General features: G+C 35.9%; 4 protein-coding genes across 6 annotated transcripts; 2 read left to right on the top strand and 2 right to left on the bottom strand.

Moving 5' to 3' along the window:
* On the top strand, nucleotides 7,152-13,376 carry LOC18603027 (DExH-box ATP-dependent RNA helicase DExH16, mitochondrial). 3 transcript variants are annotated; one of them, XM_007034758.2, is made up of 16 exons: nucleotides 7,152-7,446; nucleotides 7,789-7,928; nucleotides 8,539-8,660; nucleotides 8,791-8,981; nucleotides 9,203-9,343; nucleotides 10,023-10,145; nucleotides 10,501-10,578; nucleotides 10,724-10,892; nucleotides 11,433-11,545; nucleotides 11,696-11,776; nucleotides 11,917-11,982; nucleotides 12,172-12,236; nucleotides 12,410-12,455; nucleotides 12,533-12,649; nucleotides 12,977-13,068; nucleotides 13,143-13,376. In XM_007034758.2, the coding sequence occupies exons 2-16, from the start codon at nucleotides 7,870-7,872 to the stop codon at nucleotides 13,261-13,263; spliced, it is 1,584 nt and encodes a 527-aa protein (XP_007034820.2). In that variant the 5' UTR covers nucleotides 7,152-7,446; nucleotides 7,789-7,869; the 3' UTR covers nucleotides 13,264-13,376. The 3 variants fall into 3 exon arrangements, with proteins under 3 accessions (XP_007034820.2, XP_017974654.1, XP_017974655.1); XM_018119165.1 differs by having other exon boundaries at nucleotides 7,802-7,928; XM_018119166.1 differs by having other exon boundaries at nucleotides 7,805-7,928.
* Nucleotides 13,956-16,016, bottom strand: LOC18603029 (pentatricopeptide repeat-containing protein At3g22670, mitochondrial). Its single transcript, XM_007034763.2, has one exon. It carries the CDS (start codon nucleotides 15,886-15,888, stop codon nucleotides 14,224-14,226), a length of 1,665 nt encoding a protein of 554 aa, XP_007034825.2. The 5' UTR covers nucleotides 15,889-16,016; the 3' UTR covers nucleotides 13,956-14,223.
* Nucleotides 16,124-17,621, top strand: LOC18603030 (protein RDM1). Its single transcript, XM_007034764.2, has 3 exons — nucleotides 16,124-16,316; nucleotides 16,474-16,658; nucleotides 17,055-17,621. Exons 2-3 carry the CDS (start codon nucleotides 16,496-16,498, stop codon nucleotides 17,420-17,422), a joined length of 531 nt encoding a protein of 176 aa, XP_007034826.2. The 5' UTR covers nucleotides 16,124-16,316; nucleotides 16,474-16,495; the 3' UTR covers nucleotides 17,423-17,621.
* On the bottom strand, nucleotides 17,655-20,451 carry LOC18603028 (pentatricopeptide repeat-containing protein At3g22690). Its single transcript, XM_018119156.1, has one exon. The coding sequence runs from the start codon at nucleotides 20,378-20,380 to the stop codon at nucleotides 17,852-17,854; it is 2,529 nt and encodes an 842-aa protein (XP_017974645.1). The 5' UTR covers nucleotides 20,381-20,451; the 3' UTR covers nucleotides 17,655-17,851.

A 20,460-nucleotide genomic window follows, 5' to 3' on the forward strand; every position in this document is an offset into this window, starting at 1 on the left:
CCTAATGTCTACTCCTTTTTTTTTTTGGGTTCCTGAATAGTAATTTTTATGTCTTTTTTAATTTATTTTGAAGGGGATTTAGTCTTTAGTCTTGAAAGGCTTTAGTTCCTCAAATCTCAAGGCAGTCCCAACATGATGGGGCAAGGGGGGCATAGTGGCAATGTCGTTTTATTCTATGTATTGTTTGTTGAAACGACAAGGTGAGGTTAAGGGAAAGGCTGCCCCGGTCAGCAAAGTGTTTAAGGTGTTGTAAGAGATCTAGTATGCCCCCCACTGGCAGCTGTCTTTGTACCCCCTTCCCTCCCTTCTCTAAAATCTCTTCCCAATTCTTGGTCTTCCATCAAAGTAAAAAAGCAGTTAAAGAAGGAAAAAGATAAAGAGGGATGTTGCGTAGCAGTACTACTACTGCATTTTGTTTCTGTCTCTTTCATCTCTCTCTCTCTCTCTCTCTCTCTCTCTCTCTCTCTTTGATTTGTTTTTTTGGATTTTATTCTTTTCTTGGTATGAAAACTTGGAAAAATGTATTTGTATGTGTTGGTGTATTCAAAAAGGCATTCTTCTCCTATATACAGTAGCTTAGAGCTTCAGGATTCTGCAAGAACTCCAGGTTTTCCAAGATTCCCCGGAAATAATTTCTTTTTCTCAACTTTTGAAGATGTGGAGCAATGAGCATGTGCAAGATTGGCTCTGCAGATTGATTAATTACAGAGGGTGAATGGGGAGGTGGTGTAGGGAATTTTGTTAACCAATCTGACTCTTTTTCCATTCAATCTAGGCTAGTGCCCTTGGGAACAAGGGCAACTGCCCCCCGTCTTTAGGGTGTTGTTATTGTTCTTTCTTCTTTTCGCTACCCTAGTCCATAGAAGCTATATATCAAGCTTCCTTTTCTGGCACTGGACCATGACATTGATTAATGTGATTTTTAACCTTTTTCTCTTAAATTTTGGCTGCTTGTTGAGAGGGAGCGGAGCCTCTCCTTAGGGAAAGCATGCTTAATTCAAAAGCCTCCGCCGTCCATGCTCGCCCCTCGGGCCTGCAACAATCCTTGACTAAAACCTGAAAACTATCTAAACATAAAAAGGCAGTCAAACCATGGGCTAATTGAACTTCCTCAGATTTAGAATAAATGGCTTCGCTATTTTGACTAGTCTTGGCACATACATTTCTCCATTAAAAAGAGGGGGGCTGTCTGTTAACCTTTGTCCTGTTTCTCTGCCTCATGATTGTTGGGGCCTAAGCCAATCGATTAGCATCAAAATTTCATATACTATGTTTTCAAGGGCATGTTTTTTTTTTATTGAGCTGACGGCGGAACATTCCATGTTGGGACACCATAAAAAGGGTCATCCCCAATTCACAAATGGAAAAAAATGCTTTAAAGCTTGTTCATCAGCCCTTCCACTAACCTCATAGTGAAGGCTTCTCTGGCATGATAGACCAATTGTCCCACAATTAAGGATTAGTAAGAGATTGTTTAAAGGTGTCTAGGGTCATGGTTATCTAGAATAGGAATAGCCCCAGGTGTCCCATAACCCACTGAAACTTGTTTCTAATCCCTTCTCTCCCCTGCCAAAAAAGGTAAATCACTTGGAGTTAAATAGGGCTTTATTAAGTTTTTTAGGGTTCAACTTAGTCACCTTTGATGAAGCAAGGTGGGTTTTTTTTTTTTCTTTTTTGGATGGAAAAAAATTGACATATAACAACCTCCAAATCAAACATAAATTGTCAATTAATATGGAAAATGAAAGCAAAAGTCCCATTATCCAATTAATCACTTTTTATTTAATTTGTTTAAAAACCTCGTATATCCAAAAATTATATTATATACGTAAATACACCTAAAGGTCAACAAAACAAACACTTAGATTAAGTGAAATTAAATATTAAAACAAATACTGCTTTGATGTAACCTTTTATGTGAAACCAAATTAACACACGGCTATCAAATTATCTCAAATTTTTCGAAAAAAATAGTCAAAGGAAAAAAGAAACATATAGAATTATATCTTCAACTAGCAATGAGCCACATAGAATGCCTCTACCTCACAAATTTTTTTTCTAAACATGAATAATGAGTGGACTTCCATTTGTTTCAAATAAAGGTTATCTAATCAGCATAAATCAATTGCCTCCGTGAAATGGGATGTGATGTGTTTTGTTTTTTTTTTTTTTCCCTTTTTTTTCTATGAAATTTAGAACATGTTTTGGTGTTTTGCCCTGTTTTAATGTGGGTCTCTTTGGGAATCATTTGAAGCAATAAGGAGAAAAAGTAAAAGATTGAATAATACAAAGAGGCTTGTAAAGTGAAAACTTGTATCAAAGGAAAATGGGCCATGTTTTTGGTATTTGGATATCTAAAGGGCAAAGGAAGTGACCCTGCTTTTGGAAATATTCTTTTTTCTTTTCTTTTCCTTTTTTTTTTTTTTTTTTTTAACATTGACAACTTGAGCTTGATGATCCATCTATTCCTTTCCAGATGCCAGGATGGTATCTAAGAGACCAGCTTCTTTTGGATTCAAGAAAAACATGATGAAAGAGGAAGTTGGATGCACATTTTTTCTGCCTGCCTCATTGTATGGAGGACAAAAAGGAATATTTGACTAGTATCACTTTTCTTCATTAATTTGCTTTGTTTGTGTACAAATGAATATACTAGTTAAAGATAATCATTTAACCGGATAATATTAGATACCCATATACGTATTAATTTCAATGTTTAAAACTTGGGAAAAATAAAAGAAGAAATATATTTTACAGAATTAGATAAAAAATTTTAAATCAAATTCATGAAAGTCTTAATGAATAATAAACAAGGGATTCATCACTTGAGCTTCGCTGAATGAATCTTTGTGTGATTCATGTAAAAGAAGAATGGGTCCAATTTTGTTGTGAAAGTAGCACTTGCAAACCTCTATGGCTGAACCAGGCGAAGCCCTACCCTACATTTGCAATCAAAGATTTTGGGATCTCCATCCATTTTGCAGGCTAAGGGAGCCCCCTTCTCAGATGAGTTCCATCAATAGGGTATCTAAGGAAACACAGAATTTATGTATTCAACAAAGTCATTATTGAACAGTTCATGATTCCCCAAATAAATCTTTTGCCTGAGAAAAATAGTATGAAAAACGTTACCTCATGAAAGAGAATCTTAGTATTGTCAGTTTGACTTTAAATCAAATGCAAATAACACCTGAACCATATAAATCATTGATGGACTGCAAAACTTAAGAATCCTTGCCTCCATTGGAAACTTTGGGCACAACAAAATATGTATGATATATGAAGACAGACACAAAAATAGAAATAATTAATATATATGTAATAATAGTTCAGGTGTCTTTATGACATATGCATGGTTCTGCATATGATAGATATTTTTTTTTCCATGCTTAATTTGCCACATAAAGAGTACTGTGCCATTGACATTTAGGCAGTTTTTTTCCCGATTTGTTCAAAGTAGGATATATTAATTATAAAGTAACAATCATCTTTTCTTTTTTCTTTGTAAATTAATAAATTATGAGGTAATCCTATTACATGTACTTAATTAATTTCTTCCACTAATGACCAACTACTAATCTTCTTCATTAGATGCTTAAGTGTCGGTATGTCGGTGATGGAAATTATCTTGAATATATTATGTAATTTAATTAATAAGTTAGAATATAATGTTTATTTTAAGGATGGTAATAAGTAGAATGTAAACAAGTATATCTAGTCTAAGTAAGATTATGATACTTTATAAATGAGTTTGGATAAGGCGCAAGTAATAATTTTAGGATAAATCAATTAAAGATAATAAAAATTTTAATGTTTATATTATTTTTTAGTGTATTATAATTGATAAAATTATTTATTCTAAAATATAAAACTTATATTCAATTTATATAATTTAATTTTTACTAATAAAATATATAAAAAAAGATTAAATTTTATTTTTTATTATTGAATTCGGGTCAAATCGAGTTTTGTAACGGATATTTACATCTTTTTTAACTAAATAAATAAATTTAGGTTTTATTAGGTTATTGTTAATTAAAATAAAGTGGAATATGTATATTAGATTTTATAATCGGATTCAAGTACGGATATCTCAAAATTAATTGATATCTTACTATTTACACGCTTAACTTATTTTACATTATGAAGTTTCTGATTTTATATCTAAAAATTCATTCATCCATCTTTTACTTAAATTTTTAGTTATATTTGAAAAAAGAAGTTATTTTTTAAATTTATGTCAATAAAAATAACGTGGTTTGTTCGCGACTTACAATTACATAAATAATTCATATATTTTTCATCAATTCTTTTTTTTTAGTTAATTAAACCCTTATTGACAATTTGACATGAAATGAAATGATATGATGGTAGTTGAAAACATTAACATTATTAAAGCATCAAAAAGCCAGCTTAGCTGTAAGATTGCGTAACTCAAATACCAGAAATTAATATTCCATGGAGCAGTAAATGTTGCATGTAAAATAAGACATAAAGGGTCAAAAAAACAATAAAGAATGGGCATGAAGATTTGGTTTGCTTTATCTTTTTCGCATCTCCCGGACAAGCTCCTCCTTGGTGAATCTTAAAGTCTCAACAAATTATTAGTAAGATTTACGAGGCAGTCAAAGGAGGGCAGCCAGCAGCAGTTGTTCTCCCTCTGCTTTTTCGGCTTGGAATCGACCCCAATCCCCCTTTGCTTTTTCTTTACCAAGGTTTTTATCCGTTTTTGAGGTATGGTTTGGTTTCGCACTTTGATTTTCGAATTGTTGCTTGCGAAACCCCTTTTTCGTTCACATGTCACTTTCTTCACCATCTGTCACACCCTCTTAAGCATCTCCCATGTCTACGATCTACCCTGTATTCTACTACATGTTTGTGTTGTACCCTCCCTCTAATATCTGTCTAATCATCTTCATTTTCTGGGATACTAATGGATTACAATGCGAAATTTGAATTTAGGGATCTCTTTTTTTCTTAGCGTATCTTGTCGGATTGTATTCGGATCGCGAAATTTTGGATGGTCTCAACATTCGTCTTCTTGAAGATTTAACAATCTATGCACATTAAATGATTTCAAGGGAAATTCATGAACCAAAAGGTGCATTGAGTGCTCTATATGTACTAGCCATCCAGTCCTCCCCCCACCACCCAAAAATATATGAATGATAACAAGATGAGAAAAGGGTTGAAATCAATAGTTTGGTGCATGAGTTGAGTGCTGATATCTCAAGCATTAAGCCAACATGTGAATGAGACTGTGCCCATTGCATGCAGATGTTCAAAGTAGTGACAATTAATGAGCCCACTTTTGAGAGATCTTCGATTTGTTTCCCTTGGTGTGAAAAGTTCGTAATAATTAGTAGAAAAACATGTTGGACCAAGTGATGTTATATTCATTTTTGTTTCTCTTTTCAAGGTTTTTATTTTTTTTCCCCTGTTTTGCCACTGTTGTTACAGGAAATGATTATTGTTTAATCCTTTTTCAAAAAATAGTGATTTTCATACTGCTATTATTGAATCATGTAACTGTTCTAAACAAATATAATTCATAGAAATTACCCAAGAGTCATAGGCTTCTAACATGAGTTCTCATGTTTATGGACCACTTGGAATATTTTATTAGTGCTCCTCTGTCTAGCAACCACTGGCCATGGTAATTGGGCTCAAGAACTAGACTTAGGGAATGTTTGCATGAGGACCCACAAAATTAAATCTAAAACAGAAGAATTTAAGTAATGTAAATTGATTCTGAGGTGGGAAACAGTAAAAAAATCTGATTCTTATATAGACCAATTCATTTTAATTATTAACCACTAAAATAATTAGTCAATAAGAGTTATACCCCTTTTGTTGTAAACCAATGTTTTGAGTCTAATTAACATGGCATTGTCTTTATTAGCAGTATAAGAGTTTTGTAGAAGCATTTTAATTTTTTTATTTATTTATATTTTGAAATATTTATACATACTCAGATTTGTTTTTGTGGGATCGAAGAAAGGGAAACCAATAGAAAAATTCAATATGTATTAATGACACAACTAAACGTGGATGTAGATGTGATGAGATGATTATAAGTTCACAAAGGAAGAAATGGGTCAGAAGAGACACTCACCACTCACTCATGTTGACAACTATGTGGTGAACTATGTGGTGGTCACTAATTTTCAAACCTCCAAGCATTATATCACCTCCCAAAATGCCTATCAAATCATAAGGTTCCTGTCTATTTCAAAGTCTTGTCTCTCCATGAAACTCTCTAGTTAGCATTTATTTCTTGATTGGAATATGCAGGTTTTCAAAATTGTGCCATCTTTTTCCTTATCTCACTAGAGCAACCGGTTTTTGTGAAGCTGCAAGCACTGCACCCAACAACAAAATCTAATGGCCCTGGTGGTAGTTATGGAGGCTTTAATTGTTCTTCTGATGTCTGTCTTACAGACTCACAATGCAATCCACTCCTAGCTTGTCCATTTCCATTGGAACTTTTTAATGTTTTTCCACAATTTGGGAAGTCTGAATTTATAAATACACAAACAAAATTTGAGATTTACATATCAAGCTAGAGGTTCTTATATTTATTCAGGGTTTGAAAGTTGCTTTGATGCATCAATCCACTTTGTTGTCCATGAGTTTGAGAAGAAGCACTTACATCTCATGCTTTAGCGATCAAACTATTTTCTTTATCCTAGAAGCAATCTAACTTACGGTACGTGTAACACATTTTTATCTAAAGAGTCAAGTTCCAATTCTCGACTTTTTCAACAATCGTATTTTATCATAAATATGTAATTAGATGTTTTCTTAAAACGAAAATATCGAATGATATAACAATTCTCTTGAATTAAATGCCTATTAATTTGCAAGTTTCATGTAAATGACCCAGTGGCTCATTAAGATCATGAGTGTTATGCAGAGGACATTATTAAGAGTCTTTAGAATTCTTCCAACATGAACAATCTTGGAAATAAGACAAGACCAGCAACCTAATCAGTGATAAGTTTTCTAGCCTCAAACGTGTTGGTCTGACTAGTTGCGTGAGAATACTGTGAGCCCATGTTGTTTTGGGCTGATTCAAACTTTGGACATTTTTTAATAGCCCACTTTTTATTAATGATTCTTTTTCATTTTCTGTTGTTTTTTTTTCAAAGCCAACTGCCATCAAGGCCAAGCCACGTAGTCTGACCCTGGAGTCTGCGTAAAGCGCGAACTCAGGAGAAACAAGTCTCCTAGCAAAGAAATCTGCTATTCTTCCATTCCACCGCATGTTTTCCTTAGTCTTCGTATTTGTGCAATAATGTCTATTTTCTTTGTCTTCTGATTTTCCTTTTGAAAGTACAAACATCGTTTCTTAATATTAAGACAAAAGAAGGAAAAAAAACATGGCGTCTTTACTTCTTCGCCAACGAAGAGTTTCAGCTTTGGGTGTTTCTCGGATTCTTCAAGGTTTGACATTGAAGCCCTTTTCTATTGGATATAAAGTTTTGTTATTTCTTTGGAAAGAAAAGGAAAATTTTCCCACTTTTTGGTTCTCCTTGTTTGACATAAAAAAAATTTTAGCTTCGAGGATTCTCCATTTGAGCATATATGAAATTTGATAAGAGAGATAGAATTTTGGTATGCCATTTTTCCAATTTTATGATTTAGTTCGATTGTTGAAGTGTTTTTGGCAATTGGGTATTTGTAGCTAATGGAGAAAAAGTTGAACGTAGAGAGATTTGTGGACATCGGTTTTGTCATTTCAATTAGGCTATTTTGCCGGTTCAGTCTTTGACTTATATTTTAAAGCTAAATGCTTTAGCAGATAATGGGGATTCGTTTCGACTACGACTGGAATCGAAGTTTGAGACATTTGCTAGCATAGGTGTTATGATAAGGAAGTACAGCAGTGGAAAGAGTGCTGCAAAGTTTGACTTTACTGATCTCACGTAAGAAATATGTGACTTACACTATTAATAGTTATTTTTGAGTTGGATTAGCACCCCTTTCTTGTATTTCTAATTATGTTGGTAAAAATCTATTTGAGGCTTGTTCAATTCCATTTCATTCTTTTTTGGTTGCATGGAGTTTTCAATGTTGAGTTGTTTCCTGTCTTCTTTGTTATAGATATCTTATATGCTGGGCAATGGTTTTATGAATGCAGATTTCATGTTGTAGCCATTTTCAGATTTAATGGTTCTAATTTTGTTATAGGAATACAAAATCTTGAAAGACAATAGATTTTACAAATCTGAATGTCTTGAATTTTTCTTGACAAGTTAGCTCTCTATTTTAGCTGCAAATGCTAATAATTTGGCTTATGTATCTAAAAGATATTAGTTTCTGTTCTGTGAAACTGAGTGGCTTTAGGTCCATCTTCCTTACCATAAGATAAAATTCCTTGTTTAGTATTTCCACTAAATGGAAGAATATCTGAAAAATGAGTTTTGCTTAAGGATTTTCTACCTCTCTTCCCCCAGCTCCCATCTCACAAAATTTTATTTTCCTCACATAATTTCTTTGTATCATTCTTGTAAGTGTATTTTTTGTTCATCTCAGCTGTCCCCATACATGGTACCCTAACGCTCGAAAAAAGAATCGCAAGGTTTTCTTGCATGTAGGTCCTACAAACAGTGGTAAAACATACCATGCTCTGAAGCGACTCGAATCAAGTCCTTCTGGTATATGTCCAATGCTAATTCTAGCAACATTCAATTAAATTTGTTCGTTACGTCAGTGAATGGTTGGAGGGGATTGAACTAGTGTTAATAAACTGACCAAATATTTTGCATTGGTCCTTTCCCTCTTCAGGTATATATTGTGGTCCTTTAAGATTGTTGGCATGGGAAGTGTCAAAACGGTTGAACAAGGCAAAAGTTCCCTGTGATCTAATAACAGGGCAAGAGAAGGAGGAAGTGGATGGTGCGAAGCACAAGGCTGTAACTGTTGAGATGGCTGACGTAACTGCTGATTACGATTGTGCTATTATTGATGAAATACAGGTAAGTGTATAGTTTAATTTAACATTCACCCACCATGTTTTACCAAGCTCACAAGGAATTTTTCTGTTGATTAATTTGTGAGTGGTACATGCACAATTATTAAACATAAACTAAATAGCACAACTTAAATGATTCTTATGCTACTGTCCAAAAATGCTATCAGCATTTTCTATGAATGGCAGGTCACTTAAATTCCAGTTAAAATTTTTCTTTCTCTGCAGATGTTGGGCTGTAAGACTAGGGGTTTTTCATTTACTCGTGCCCTGTTGGGAATTGCTGCTGATGAACTTCATCTTTGCGGGGATGCAGCTGCTGTTGCTCTTATTCAGGAATTACTGAAAGTGACTGGTGATGATGTCCAGGTAATGCAATTTCGGGGAAATGTCTGGTCAATTTTCTTCTTTTTCCACTTGTAAACATCAATATATATGTTAGAACATCTTGTTTCCTGATGGAGATAATTTTTGCTAAGAGCTAAGGTATTTCAGTCATCAGTTCATAACCCCCAAGTGTCAGAGGGGAAAAGAATGACAAATGATATGTCTGCTGCAATCCCAATTCTTTTGGGAGATTGAAACCTCATGCTTTTGGGCTTACACTTAATCTTGTTAGTTTGTTGTTGGCAGGGGAACTGCTTTCTTGTTGCATTGCTACACTTCTGCTTATATCTTGTGTAATGCATATACATATAACCTTTAAATCTTTTTAATCAGAGGCAAAGTCATATTCAAAAGGTTTTCTTATTGTGCTGTCTCAGTTTTACTGATATAAGGAACTACCTCTGTATGCTGGATAAAATAAATGGAAGTTGATAATTCTTCTGCTGTCCAACTTAGATGATGTCCACTTTTTCTGTTCTCTATCTAGATGCACTGTTGAATAGGCATAAAAATTGCTTTCTTGTGAACTGGGCTTAGTGCCTAGCATTGTTGAATAGCCAGAAAAAAAACTTTCTTGTTGCTTCCATGCATGTGGACCACTTTTGATGTATCTGTTTTTATTGTCGGTATCATACACCATCTTGTGTTTTTAATATCCCAGGTTGAATCTTATGAGAGACTTTCACCACTAGTTCCCTTGGAAGTTCCTCTTGGATCTTTTTCTAACATACGAACAGGTGACTGCATTGTAACTTTTTCACGCAAGGAAATATACCAATTGAAGGTCAGTAGTACTTTCTTTATGTTTTTTGCGTTATATGTATGCTCCCTCCGTTTGATTGTTTGATTATGCTGTAGTTTCAGTTAGTTAAACCTTGAAAATGGATAATGGAAAACTATCTTCCTAACAAAATCCTGGCAGGTTTCAATATGTCAAAACACTAGTTTTTCTTCTGTCTTACTATTTTACTTCTTCTTTGTCTTTCTGGGAGAAAGGGAAATGCATCTCAACTTTCCTCTCTTTTATCCTCTGTATTGAGGCTTGCGTATGGAATTTCAAAATTTGCTCTCATACCCCTTTCTTTTGTCTGTCCACTTCCTTTCTGAAAATGCTTTCTGATTTTCCCTATCTTTCATAGAAAAGAATTGAAAGCAGGGGAAAGCATCTTTGCTCTGTGGTTTATGGTTCATTGCCTCCAGAGACTCGGACGAGACAGGTATCACGTCTTTCCTGCTTTTTTGATCAAGTTTGTGCAAGTAAGTTTGTGTGAGCATGTGGGGATGATGATGGTTTCATTTCTCACTGTTGTGCGTTTATTTATTTATTTTTGTTTATTGTTAATATGTTCTTTTGGATTGCAGGCAACAATGTTTAATGATACAAGCAGTGAGTTTGATGTGCTTGTGGCCAGTGATGCAATTGGGATGGGTCTTAATCTGAACATTTCAAGAGTGATTTTTTCAACATTGAAAAAATTTGATGGTTTTGAAATGCGGGATCTTACAGTACCTGAGATCAAGCAAATTGCAGGTACCCTGTTAATTTTGTGGCTGAAGTTTGGAATATTTTTGGATATGAGTGGTAAAATTGTTATGGTCAAATTACTTTATTAACTTTCATAAGGGGAGGGTCTCAGATTTTGTCCAATTATGGTGCAACTGTGGTTTGCCTTTGGCTAGGACTGAGAATCTATATCTTGATGATGAGCTAAGTCCCTTGGGCTATGTCTCAGGAGGCATAAGGGTTAAATGGTGCTGGATTATATCTTAGTAAATACTTTCACCTGCCAAAAGATAGATAATAACACTAATCTTAACATGAGGAAATTCTGGATTGTCGAAAGTTGGAATGTCATATTCCCTTTCACCCTTCTTGTTTTATTATTGCATACTTAAACCAACCCTAGCTGCACAAATAACCATTCTATGATATGACTATGTTCTGTTTGAATATTCGTGCGTTAAGCATATTTAAGCAATTCATATAAGTTTTTCAGTTGCAGATTTTCTTATTTCATGAGGTACAGGAAAGTTGATAAAATTTCATTAGATGACTTTTATATTATTGTAGGGAGAGCTGGAAGGTATGGATCAAAATTTCCTATGGGTGAAGTGACCTGTTTAGATGCAGATGATCTACCTTTGCTCCATTCATCATTGAAATCACCCTCTCCTATTCTAGAGGTGATTGTATCATCATTGAAGTTTCCTATGAAATTCTACACTGATTAGGCTTGTAACATTATCAATGGATCTCCGTAAGCAGTTTTTATATATTTTCATGTGTGGTTCAGCATTGTTGTTGCTTGAATCTGAGTCATTTTTATAATGCAGCAAGCTGGACTGTTTCCGTCCTTCGATCTCATTTTTATGTATTCACGTTTGCAACCAAAAAGAGGTCTCTACCAGATATTGGTAGGTTACCTTATGATCATCTTTTTCTTCCTTTTTTTTTCCTAGTCCTCTTTTTTCCAGTGACAGAGAGTATCTGAACCCATCCGGGGTTTAAAAATATTTGAACCTCACTGTCCCCATTATTTATTTTATTTTTGCAGGAGCATTTTATAGAGAATGCGAAATTATCTGAGAACTACTTCATTGCAAACTGTGAAGAACAGTTGGTAAGTTTCTTCAGTCATGTTCACTTCTGAATTTCTGGGAGAGTAATGATTAGAAACTCCTTACAGAGGGAAATTTGTTTTCAGATAACAATATCTCCCCTTATGGGTATTTAACCTTTTTAAATTATAAATTGATGATTCATGTGTATTTAACCTCATTGAGTGCTAAAGACTCTTCATTGAAATCAGAAAGTTGCCGCCGTTATTGATGAACTGCCTCTCAGGTTGCAAGATAAGTATCTTTTCTGCATCAGGTAACATCTTTGATCTTTCTCCTCAAAGAACCAGAAATTTGGTTAGAATCTGTTAGTTTTAGTTTGCTTAGGTTTTTTTTTTTCAACTCCTTGGAATCGACTGGCTGGGCATAGTATGTAGCAGATTTGAAGAACTTGGTTATTTTCTTATGTGTAGTACTTTTTCTGTGCAGTCCAGTTGACATGAATGATGAAATTTCATCCCAGGGTCTAACACAGGTAAAAAATTGTATCTTCTCTTGATTGTTTTGAATGTGGAAATTAATGGTCATCTATATTGTACTTTGATGGATCAGTTTGCCGAAAATTATGCAAAGAAAGGCCTTGTTCACCTTCGAGAAATATTTACACCCGGTACACTTCAGGTGCCCAAAACACATTCTGCACTCAAGGAGCTCGAATCTATTCACAAGGTAGGAAATTTTCTTTTCCTGACTGTCATGTGTGTGAAGATAAGCTGTGAAGAGTTTAGTTGGCCATTGGTTTAAAACACTATATTGTGTGACTGTTTTTAACTATTAAATGAAATGTCTTTGGCCCAAAAATTTCTTGATGATTGGTATAACTGAAGCTTGTGGCACTTGGATGATAGATCTCTACTATCTTTTTTGTTATTAACTATGTGCTTTGCTTCCCAGTTCTACCATAAGAATTTTTTGACGGGAACTTTAATTGTAAATTTACCCCATTTTCAACCATTCAATTAATTTGAAATTCCTTGTTGTTTGCTACATCTGAAGGTCCTGGAACTCTATGTTTGGTTGAGTTTTCGTTTGGAGGATTCATTCCCTGACCGTGAGCTGGCTTCTTCGCAGAAGGCCATCTGTAGTTTGTGAGTAACAATTGCCATTCTTGTTTTTTGGTTTGTTTTACATTGTTACCTTACAAGCATTGTTGAATTTGTAGGTTAATTGAGGAATTCCTTGAAAGACTTGGATGGCAGAAGCCAACATCAAGAAGGTTAACTTCAAGTGCAACCTTAAATTCTTTATTTGCAAACAAGAGAAGACATTACCTATGTGATTAAAATTTGAACTACTATTCTGTATTTATTCATTAAATTGTACATTTGTTTCTTTGTCTCAGTTTGGAATTGATGTAAATGAAAGTTTTTCTTGTTATGTTTGCGATTAAACCTGACGTTGCATCGAGCTTTTATTTAAGACATATAATCTTTGGCTATAAACCTTTTCCTTCCATCTCGAATTTGAACTAAAGATTTTTAAGATGGAATCTCAAATTTTAATTATCGAGTTGTCCTAGCTTTTTGGGAAGGATGTATGTTGATATCATGACTGCACAGATACTTTAAAACACCTTAACATGTAAAAAATGCTCTGCCAAGCATATGGGCAGCCAGATTTCTGATGAAAATACAGAATATAATCCCACACTTCTTGCCCAACAAGTTCTAATGAACAAAACTTTTGCACCCCGTTCAGTTCGTCACCTAGAAGTTCAACTTTTGGATCGTCCTCTGCATTGCTGAATGCCCAGGCCTACAACTACGAGAATTTGTGGTTTTCTACCTCAAAGGATAACATAAGAATAGCAAATCCATATTGGTGCCACCTCCATGTATCAATACGCAAAAAAGGACTATTATCTGTCTGGAATCAGATGACACCAAACTTAAGCAAGTTTGTGACGAAATGCTAAGCATTCAAGTAACCCTGCGCGTTACGTGTGTGTGTGTCTGGAAGAGATATATTGCTCGGCTGATTGAAAAGGACAAATTATAAAATAGTACAACAACAGCTTTTAGAGGCAGAAAAATTGGTCTAAGAAAACTGCTCCAAAAGATTAACAGCTTCCATCACCTAGGTACCATTTCACACTGGCTTAATCAAGATTAACACACTGGCATGGATTGGTGTTAAATACTGGCAAAGACTAATGAACAATACATATGACAAATACTTACATGATCAAAACGCAGAAACATTGACAAAGCCCAATCTGGTGAGTCTATTCTGAATCTTAACAATCATTCTCTGTGAAAGCCTGTTTTTACTGGCTCTTTCACATTTGACATCAATTCCTGAATTTGCTCTTTTGCTTTAGCCATATTCTCCTTCTCAAGTTTCTCTACCAGTGTCTTACGTATGGAATCCTTGGGAATCATCCCCTTCAGCACCATTTCTTCAAAGAATGCACAAGCTTGCTCCAGCTTTCCACTATTACAAAGCCGTTGAACCAATAGACTATAGGTTGCAAGATCAATACTGACATCGTTGTTTAACATGTGGCTTAACAGAAAGTTGAGCACCTTCATCCTCTTCTTCCTGCAGCACATTTTAAGTAAAGGCCCATAAGTTGAAATATCTGGCTTGCGTGAATCCTCTTCCATCCTCTGAAGCAACTTCAATGCTTTCTCTTCAAGTGAATGCCCACAAGCTGAAGTAATCATTGTATTATATGTCAATACGTTCGGCCTAACACCTTGCTTTTTCATGTCCTCAAAGATTTCATCTGCGTCCTTAAGCCTACCTGACTTGCTTAGAATGAAAATCAACGAACTATAAAATGAAGAATCCGGTAAACAACCATCATTTTTCATCTTCTCATAAACCTCCAACGCCTTACCAATAATCCCTGCCTTCCCTCTAGCATGCATAATAATAGTATAGGTCACTACATTCGGCCTACACCCTTTCTCTTTCATTTCATCCAAAACAGCATCCACATTGTGAAAATCCTTTTCATGACAATAAGCCTCAATGAAACTAGTATATGAAACAACACAAGGCTGACACCCGTATTCCTCCATCTCATTCAAAATCTTCCTAGCATCATCTAATCTCCTAGCCTTACAAAATCCATGTATCAAAATATTAAAACTACTAGAATTCAAAGGTATACATTCCTTTAACTCAACAAAAACTTCATAAGCATGTTCTACACCATCCCCTTTGACCAATGCATCCAACAATCCATTCAAAGCCACAACATCTTTGCCAATCCCATATTCCTCTAACCTTCTGAAAGCCTCAATAGCTTCACTAAACCGACCAGCCTTAGCTAATCTCCTAATAACCTTAACCATTGTATTTAAACGAATATAACCTTTTAACTGATTCATTTCGTTAACTAAATCCAACACTAAATCAAACTTTTTAGCCTTCCCTAATATATCAACCATGGAATCATATAACTCAGGAGTATGCGTATAACCTGATTGTTTTTTCGCCCAAATGAAAACCCCATAAGCTGAAATCCAACAATGATAAAACCGCTTCAATAGTTGCTCAACTGAAACGTTGGAAACACTTAAACTGGACCCGTCTAAGGCTTCCACAACTTTTTCATGCGATGGGTAGGGATGTTTAAGGATCTTAGTGAGTTTGTCCACTTGGGTTTCAGGTTTTCTGGTTGGCCAGTGCTTAACTTTGGGTTGGTTTTCAATCCAACTGGCAAGTGAAGGGATGACAAAATCGTCATCCTCTGAGGTTTGGGTCTCTGGGTTTTGGTTAGTGACCCAACTTGGGATGTCGGGCGACTCGGATGTGGAGGATGAGTCAGGGGAAGCTGATGCCTTGCTGTTGGTTGTGGTGAAGAGAGCGAAGATGTAGTGATTTAGAAGATTAGCATTGAGGTTTCTCTGAGGATGGGAACAGGAAATGGGGTTCAAGATTTGGTTTTTACGGAGCATCTTTCGGGGATGATCATGGAAGTTGACAGAGAAAGGAGAAATGTAAATGGGCACTAAAATGAGTCGATTGGAGACGTTGCTAGGGCGCGTAGGTTTTGTTTGGTATTCGGTAATGGTACAAGTTAATTGAAAACAAAAAAAGAAATAGAAATTTAGAATATAGAGTTTAAAATTTTTTAACCAACCTAAAATTGGAAAACTAATTCTCCTTATTTTTACTCTATACATATATATACTCGTATTCTCGAATAATAGTATAATAATATTACAAGCAGTTGTATTATTAATTTCTTCTTTCCATGTGTTCACTTTCACAGTAACCAAACAGGTCATCATCCCAAGGGGGAAAAATTTGATTAGGGTTTATGCAAAGACTTAGTTTCACCTTTCCCTTTCTTGCTATCACTCTGTAATAAGAGAAATTTCTGGTAAGAATATTTTACTTTTTTTGTTTGAAAACCTGAATTGGAATTTTAACGTTCTATTTCAGTTCTTCCGTTTCTTTCACTTCGGGTGTCTTCTTACATGGGTTTAGCTTGGAATTTGATTATGTGGGGTGATCTCTTTGTTTTTTTCTTACTTCAGGAAGGCTGGCATTATAAGCAGCATGAAGAGGGCATTGCCATGGAGTGCTCAGGTTGATGTAATTTTATCAGATGAATCCTCTTCATCATCATCTTCTTCTTCTTCTTCAGATTCTGAGATTCAGGTCAATAATGGAACCACAAATGCCGCAGTCGATCAACCTCCTAAAGAGTTATCCTCTGAAGGTAATCTTGTTAAATGGGTTTCAAGTTTTCTTCCATTTGATTGAGCCTATAAATAATTCTTTGTGTATATTCTTTCATTTTCCATGTTATTACCTGAGAGCAGTTTTGTTTGATTAACTAGTTGATTATTTACCTTTCTGATATGGAAAGCTATAGGCAATTTCGGCTTCAATTCTTCAAAGAAACCCAGTGTTCTGTCTGTGTTCTTGTTTCTGATAATTGTCAGAACACTATGGGAATGCTCTCTTTAGGGATACTTCTTGTTCTTATAAAAATCCTTGTTGCATGAAATCAAGTTTATTGGTCAGAAGGGCAGAAATGTATCAGGAATATACGAAGCAATTGCCCATCCCAATACTTCTTGTTCTTATAAAAATCCTTGTTTCCTGAGATCAGGTTTGTTGATCAGAAGGGCAGAAATGTATCAGGAATATATGAAGCAATTACCCATCCCAACACAGCGTGGCTCTATTATTCCGTTTACCACATGGATGGGATTAGGCAGATCCATCAAACAATTATATGGGCAACCTTTGCATTACCTCACCAACATTCTTCTAAAACAGTGGGACCATTTGAGAATCGGCAGTGAGGATGAGCATAGCCCCCTCGATATCGTCATTCATCCTTGCAAAGCAGAAGCCACTGTCTGGCTCGTTGAGGAACTCCATCGGTGCACATCATCTCATCATCACATGGCCAAACTGTGGCAGTCGGATCCAATGCACCATGCTTTCATCGATTCCATTTTCCCAAAATTGTGAAGTGCATGTTGAAAGGTTCATAAGTTTTTGCATACCCTGGACCTGATTCTGGGGTAAATCATTTAACATTCAACACAAAGTAGCAGAGGTTGAAAATATAAGTATCTTTCCTCCATTTCATCCAGTAAAAAATGTTGTTACTTTGTTAATGTAGTTTCAGAGTCCATGATATCAATCCAGGATGAAAAGTTCTTGCGCACCCATCTCTTTTACCATGGAATTCTGCAGTTATCAACCGCATTGCATAAGTTTTTTGGTAAAACATGTACTCTGGTTGTTCAAGCCTGTTAATATTTTCTGCATCTGACTGAAGGATAAGTATGATGTTCATTTCAGAATTGCAACTAAACTGGTGTATATATATAACAATAGAATTTTCTTTGCATGTGAAAATACACGAGACTAAGTAATACAAGTTCTGTTACGGTATCACCAATAATCATTACAAGAACAGATCCCTCTTTGGAAAAAGTGAAATCTGTTATTATCTCGGACAATAATCTCTCTGTCATATATTTTTGACGCCAATTTGGCAAATGAATGGCAGTCAGAACAGATTCGAAGATTCTTAACGACCCGAATTGGCATTCCCTGATTGGTACTGATTAGCCCAAACGCTATCGCTAGTTTTTCACTATGTCTACTTAGTAAATATTCTTTCTCCTGTTCATCAACATTTAGCAGAACATTACTTAGATCAGGAGCATGGCCAGCGTCCCTTACTCTACAGTTAATTTCGTCCAGCATTGGTGCTATGTGGATCATTTCTGGATGTGATTCATCACCAGAAGTGAACTCATGAATTTCTCCATTAATCTCTATGGAGCTTGATCCAGGCACTTTCCTTGCCCCCTTCTCCTTCAAGTGCAGCCTCACCTTTGCAACATCAGTCCACTTCCCAGCAGAGGCATATATGTTTGATAGAAGCACCTGTATACCAGTTCTCTCAGAAGCCAATTCTTTGATCCTTTCAGCTGCATATGCTGCCATATCAACATTTCTGTGCATCCTGCATGCAGCTAAAAGAGATCCCCAAATTACATCATTAGGCTCCATAGGCATGCCTTTTATGAGATCTAGAGCTTGTTCCAACAATCCAGCACGGCCAATTAGATCAACTATACACCCATAGTGCACAATTTGGGGAGAGATTCCATGGACTGACTTCATTGACCTGAAAAGATCCTGGCCTTGTTCAACTAATCCTCCGTGGCTGCATGCTGTTAGCAATCCCACAAATACTACTCCATCAGGTTTGACTCCTTCCCTGAGCATCTCGTTGAAAAGCTCAATAGCTTGATTACCGTTTCCCTCCATAGCCATTGCTCCAATGGCAGCAGTCCAAGCCGACACATCTCTTTTTTCCATTTTATTGAAGATTTCCATTGCACTTAAAGGATCACCACACCTTGCAAACATATCAACTAAAGCTGTACTTAGCCGAATGTCACGGGGAACCTTATTCTTTTTAATATAAGCATGGATCCACTTAGCAAGATCAAGTGCTCCTAAATATCCACAGGCAGATGCAATACTCACCATAGTCACCCTATCTGCTTTTATCCCCTCACTCTGCATCATTCGGAAAAGTTCAATGGCTTCTTTGAACATGCTCTCTTGTACCAAAGCACTAATTATGGTGTTCCAAGACACCAAATCACTCTCTGGCATATTGTTGAAAACTTCCCAAGCTGAACCAGTATCACCATTTCTAATATAACCTGCAATTAATGAATTCCATGACACAACCGTCCTGTTTGCCATGCCATCAAAAACTGCACATGCAATCTTTTGTTTGCCACACTTCATATACATGTCAATTATAGCATTTGAAATACTATCCCAACCTTCAAGTCCATTCCTCAAAACATAACCATGACAGCATTTTCCCCACAAAATACTGCCTAACTGCGCACACGCTGAGATTGCAGATAACATAGTGACCCTATCAGGCACCAGCCTCTCTCCCAACATTTGATCCAAAATAGCAAGTGCTTCTCTTGCCATCCCCTCGCGCACATAATTAGACATAATTGTATTGCACACAACCAAGTTTTTCTCTCCACATTCATCAAAAAGCCGCTTTGCAGTATCAAAAGCACCACATTTCATATACATATCAACAAGGGCATTCACCATTAACGTATTAACCTTCACTCCCAACTCACCAATACATCCACACACTCTCCCAGCCATATCAAGATCCTTCAACTTTGCACACGCAGAAATTACACAAACCATCGTAACTGAGTTCGGCCTAACACCTTCCTCTACCATCTCAAAAAACAAATCAACAGCTTCCTTAGCAAAACCCCACCTTGCATAACCACAAATCAAACTAGTCCAAGATACAACATTTCTCTCAGCCATTTCATCAAACACCTTGCGTCCCAACACAACTTCCCCGCACTTGGAAAAAAAATGTATCAAAGAATTTAATACAAATATATCTCCTTGAAAACCCATTTTTACAACCGATCCATGAACCTGTAAACCCTCAGCACGCGCTGAAATCTTCGTGCAAGCGCTTAATAAGAACGGAAAAGTATATTTATCAGGCGAAATGCCAAGTTCCAGCATTTCAAGATAAACCCAGATAGCTTCGTTACCCAGATCAATAGAGGAATAGCCTCTAATCAAAGAATTGTACATAAATAAAGTACCATCATTTTGATTATCTTGTCTAAACTGATTTAAAATTTTTCTAGCATAAATCACGCTATCAAAAGTGCCCATTTGAGTACATGTAGAAATAAGCTTGGTTATAGAAGACGGGTGGTGAATTAGGCCTTGTTTTGTGATTTGACAGTGTAGTTTTTTGAGTTCTGTCAAGTGATTGCAACTGTAGAGAGAACCAGTTGAAGAGGAGTCCTTGGTTTTGGTTTTGGGTTGGGTTTGGTTTGTGAGAGTTTTGAAGGTTGGGGAGGTTATTAGAGGAGAAAGAGAGGTTCCTGCCATTGTTGGTGGTTGAGCTTTGGGTGCTGCAGTTGCAGCAACGGCCAACTCGAGTAGATATCTTTTTCTATTCTTTGGCGTTG

The sequence above is a fragment of the Theobroma cacao genome, chromosome 4 (assembly GCF_000208745.1).
Source record: "Theobroma cacao cultivar B97-61/B2 chromosome 4, Criollo_cocoa_genome_V2, whole genome shotgun sequence".
Classification (NCBI taxonomy): domain Eukaryota; kingdom Viridiplantae; phylum Streptophyta; class Magnoliopsida; order Malvales; family Malvaceae; genus Theobroma; species Theobroma cacao.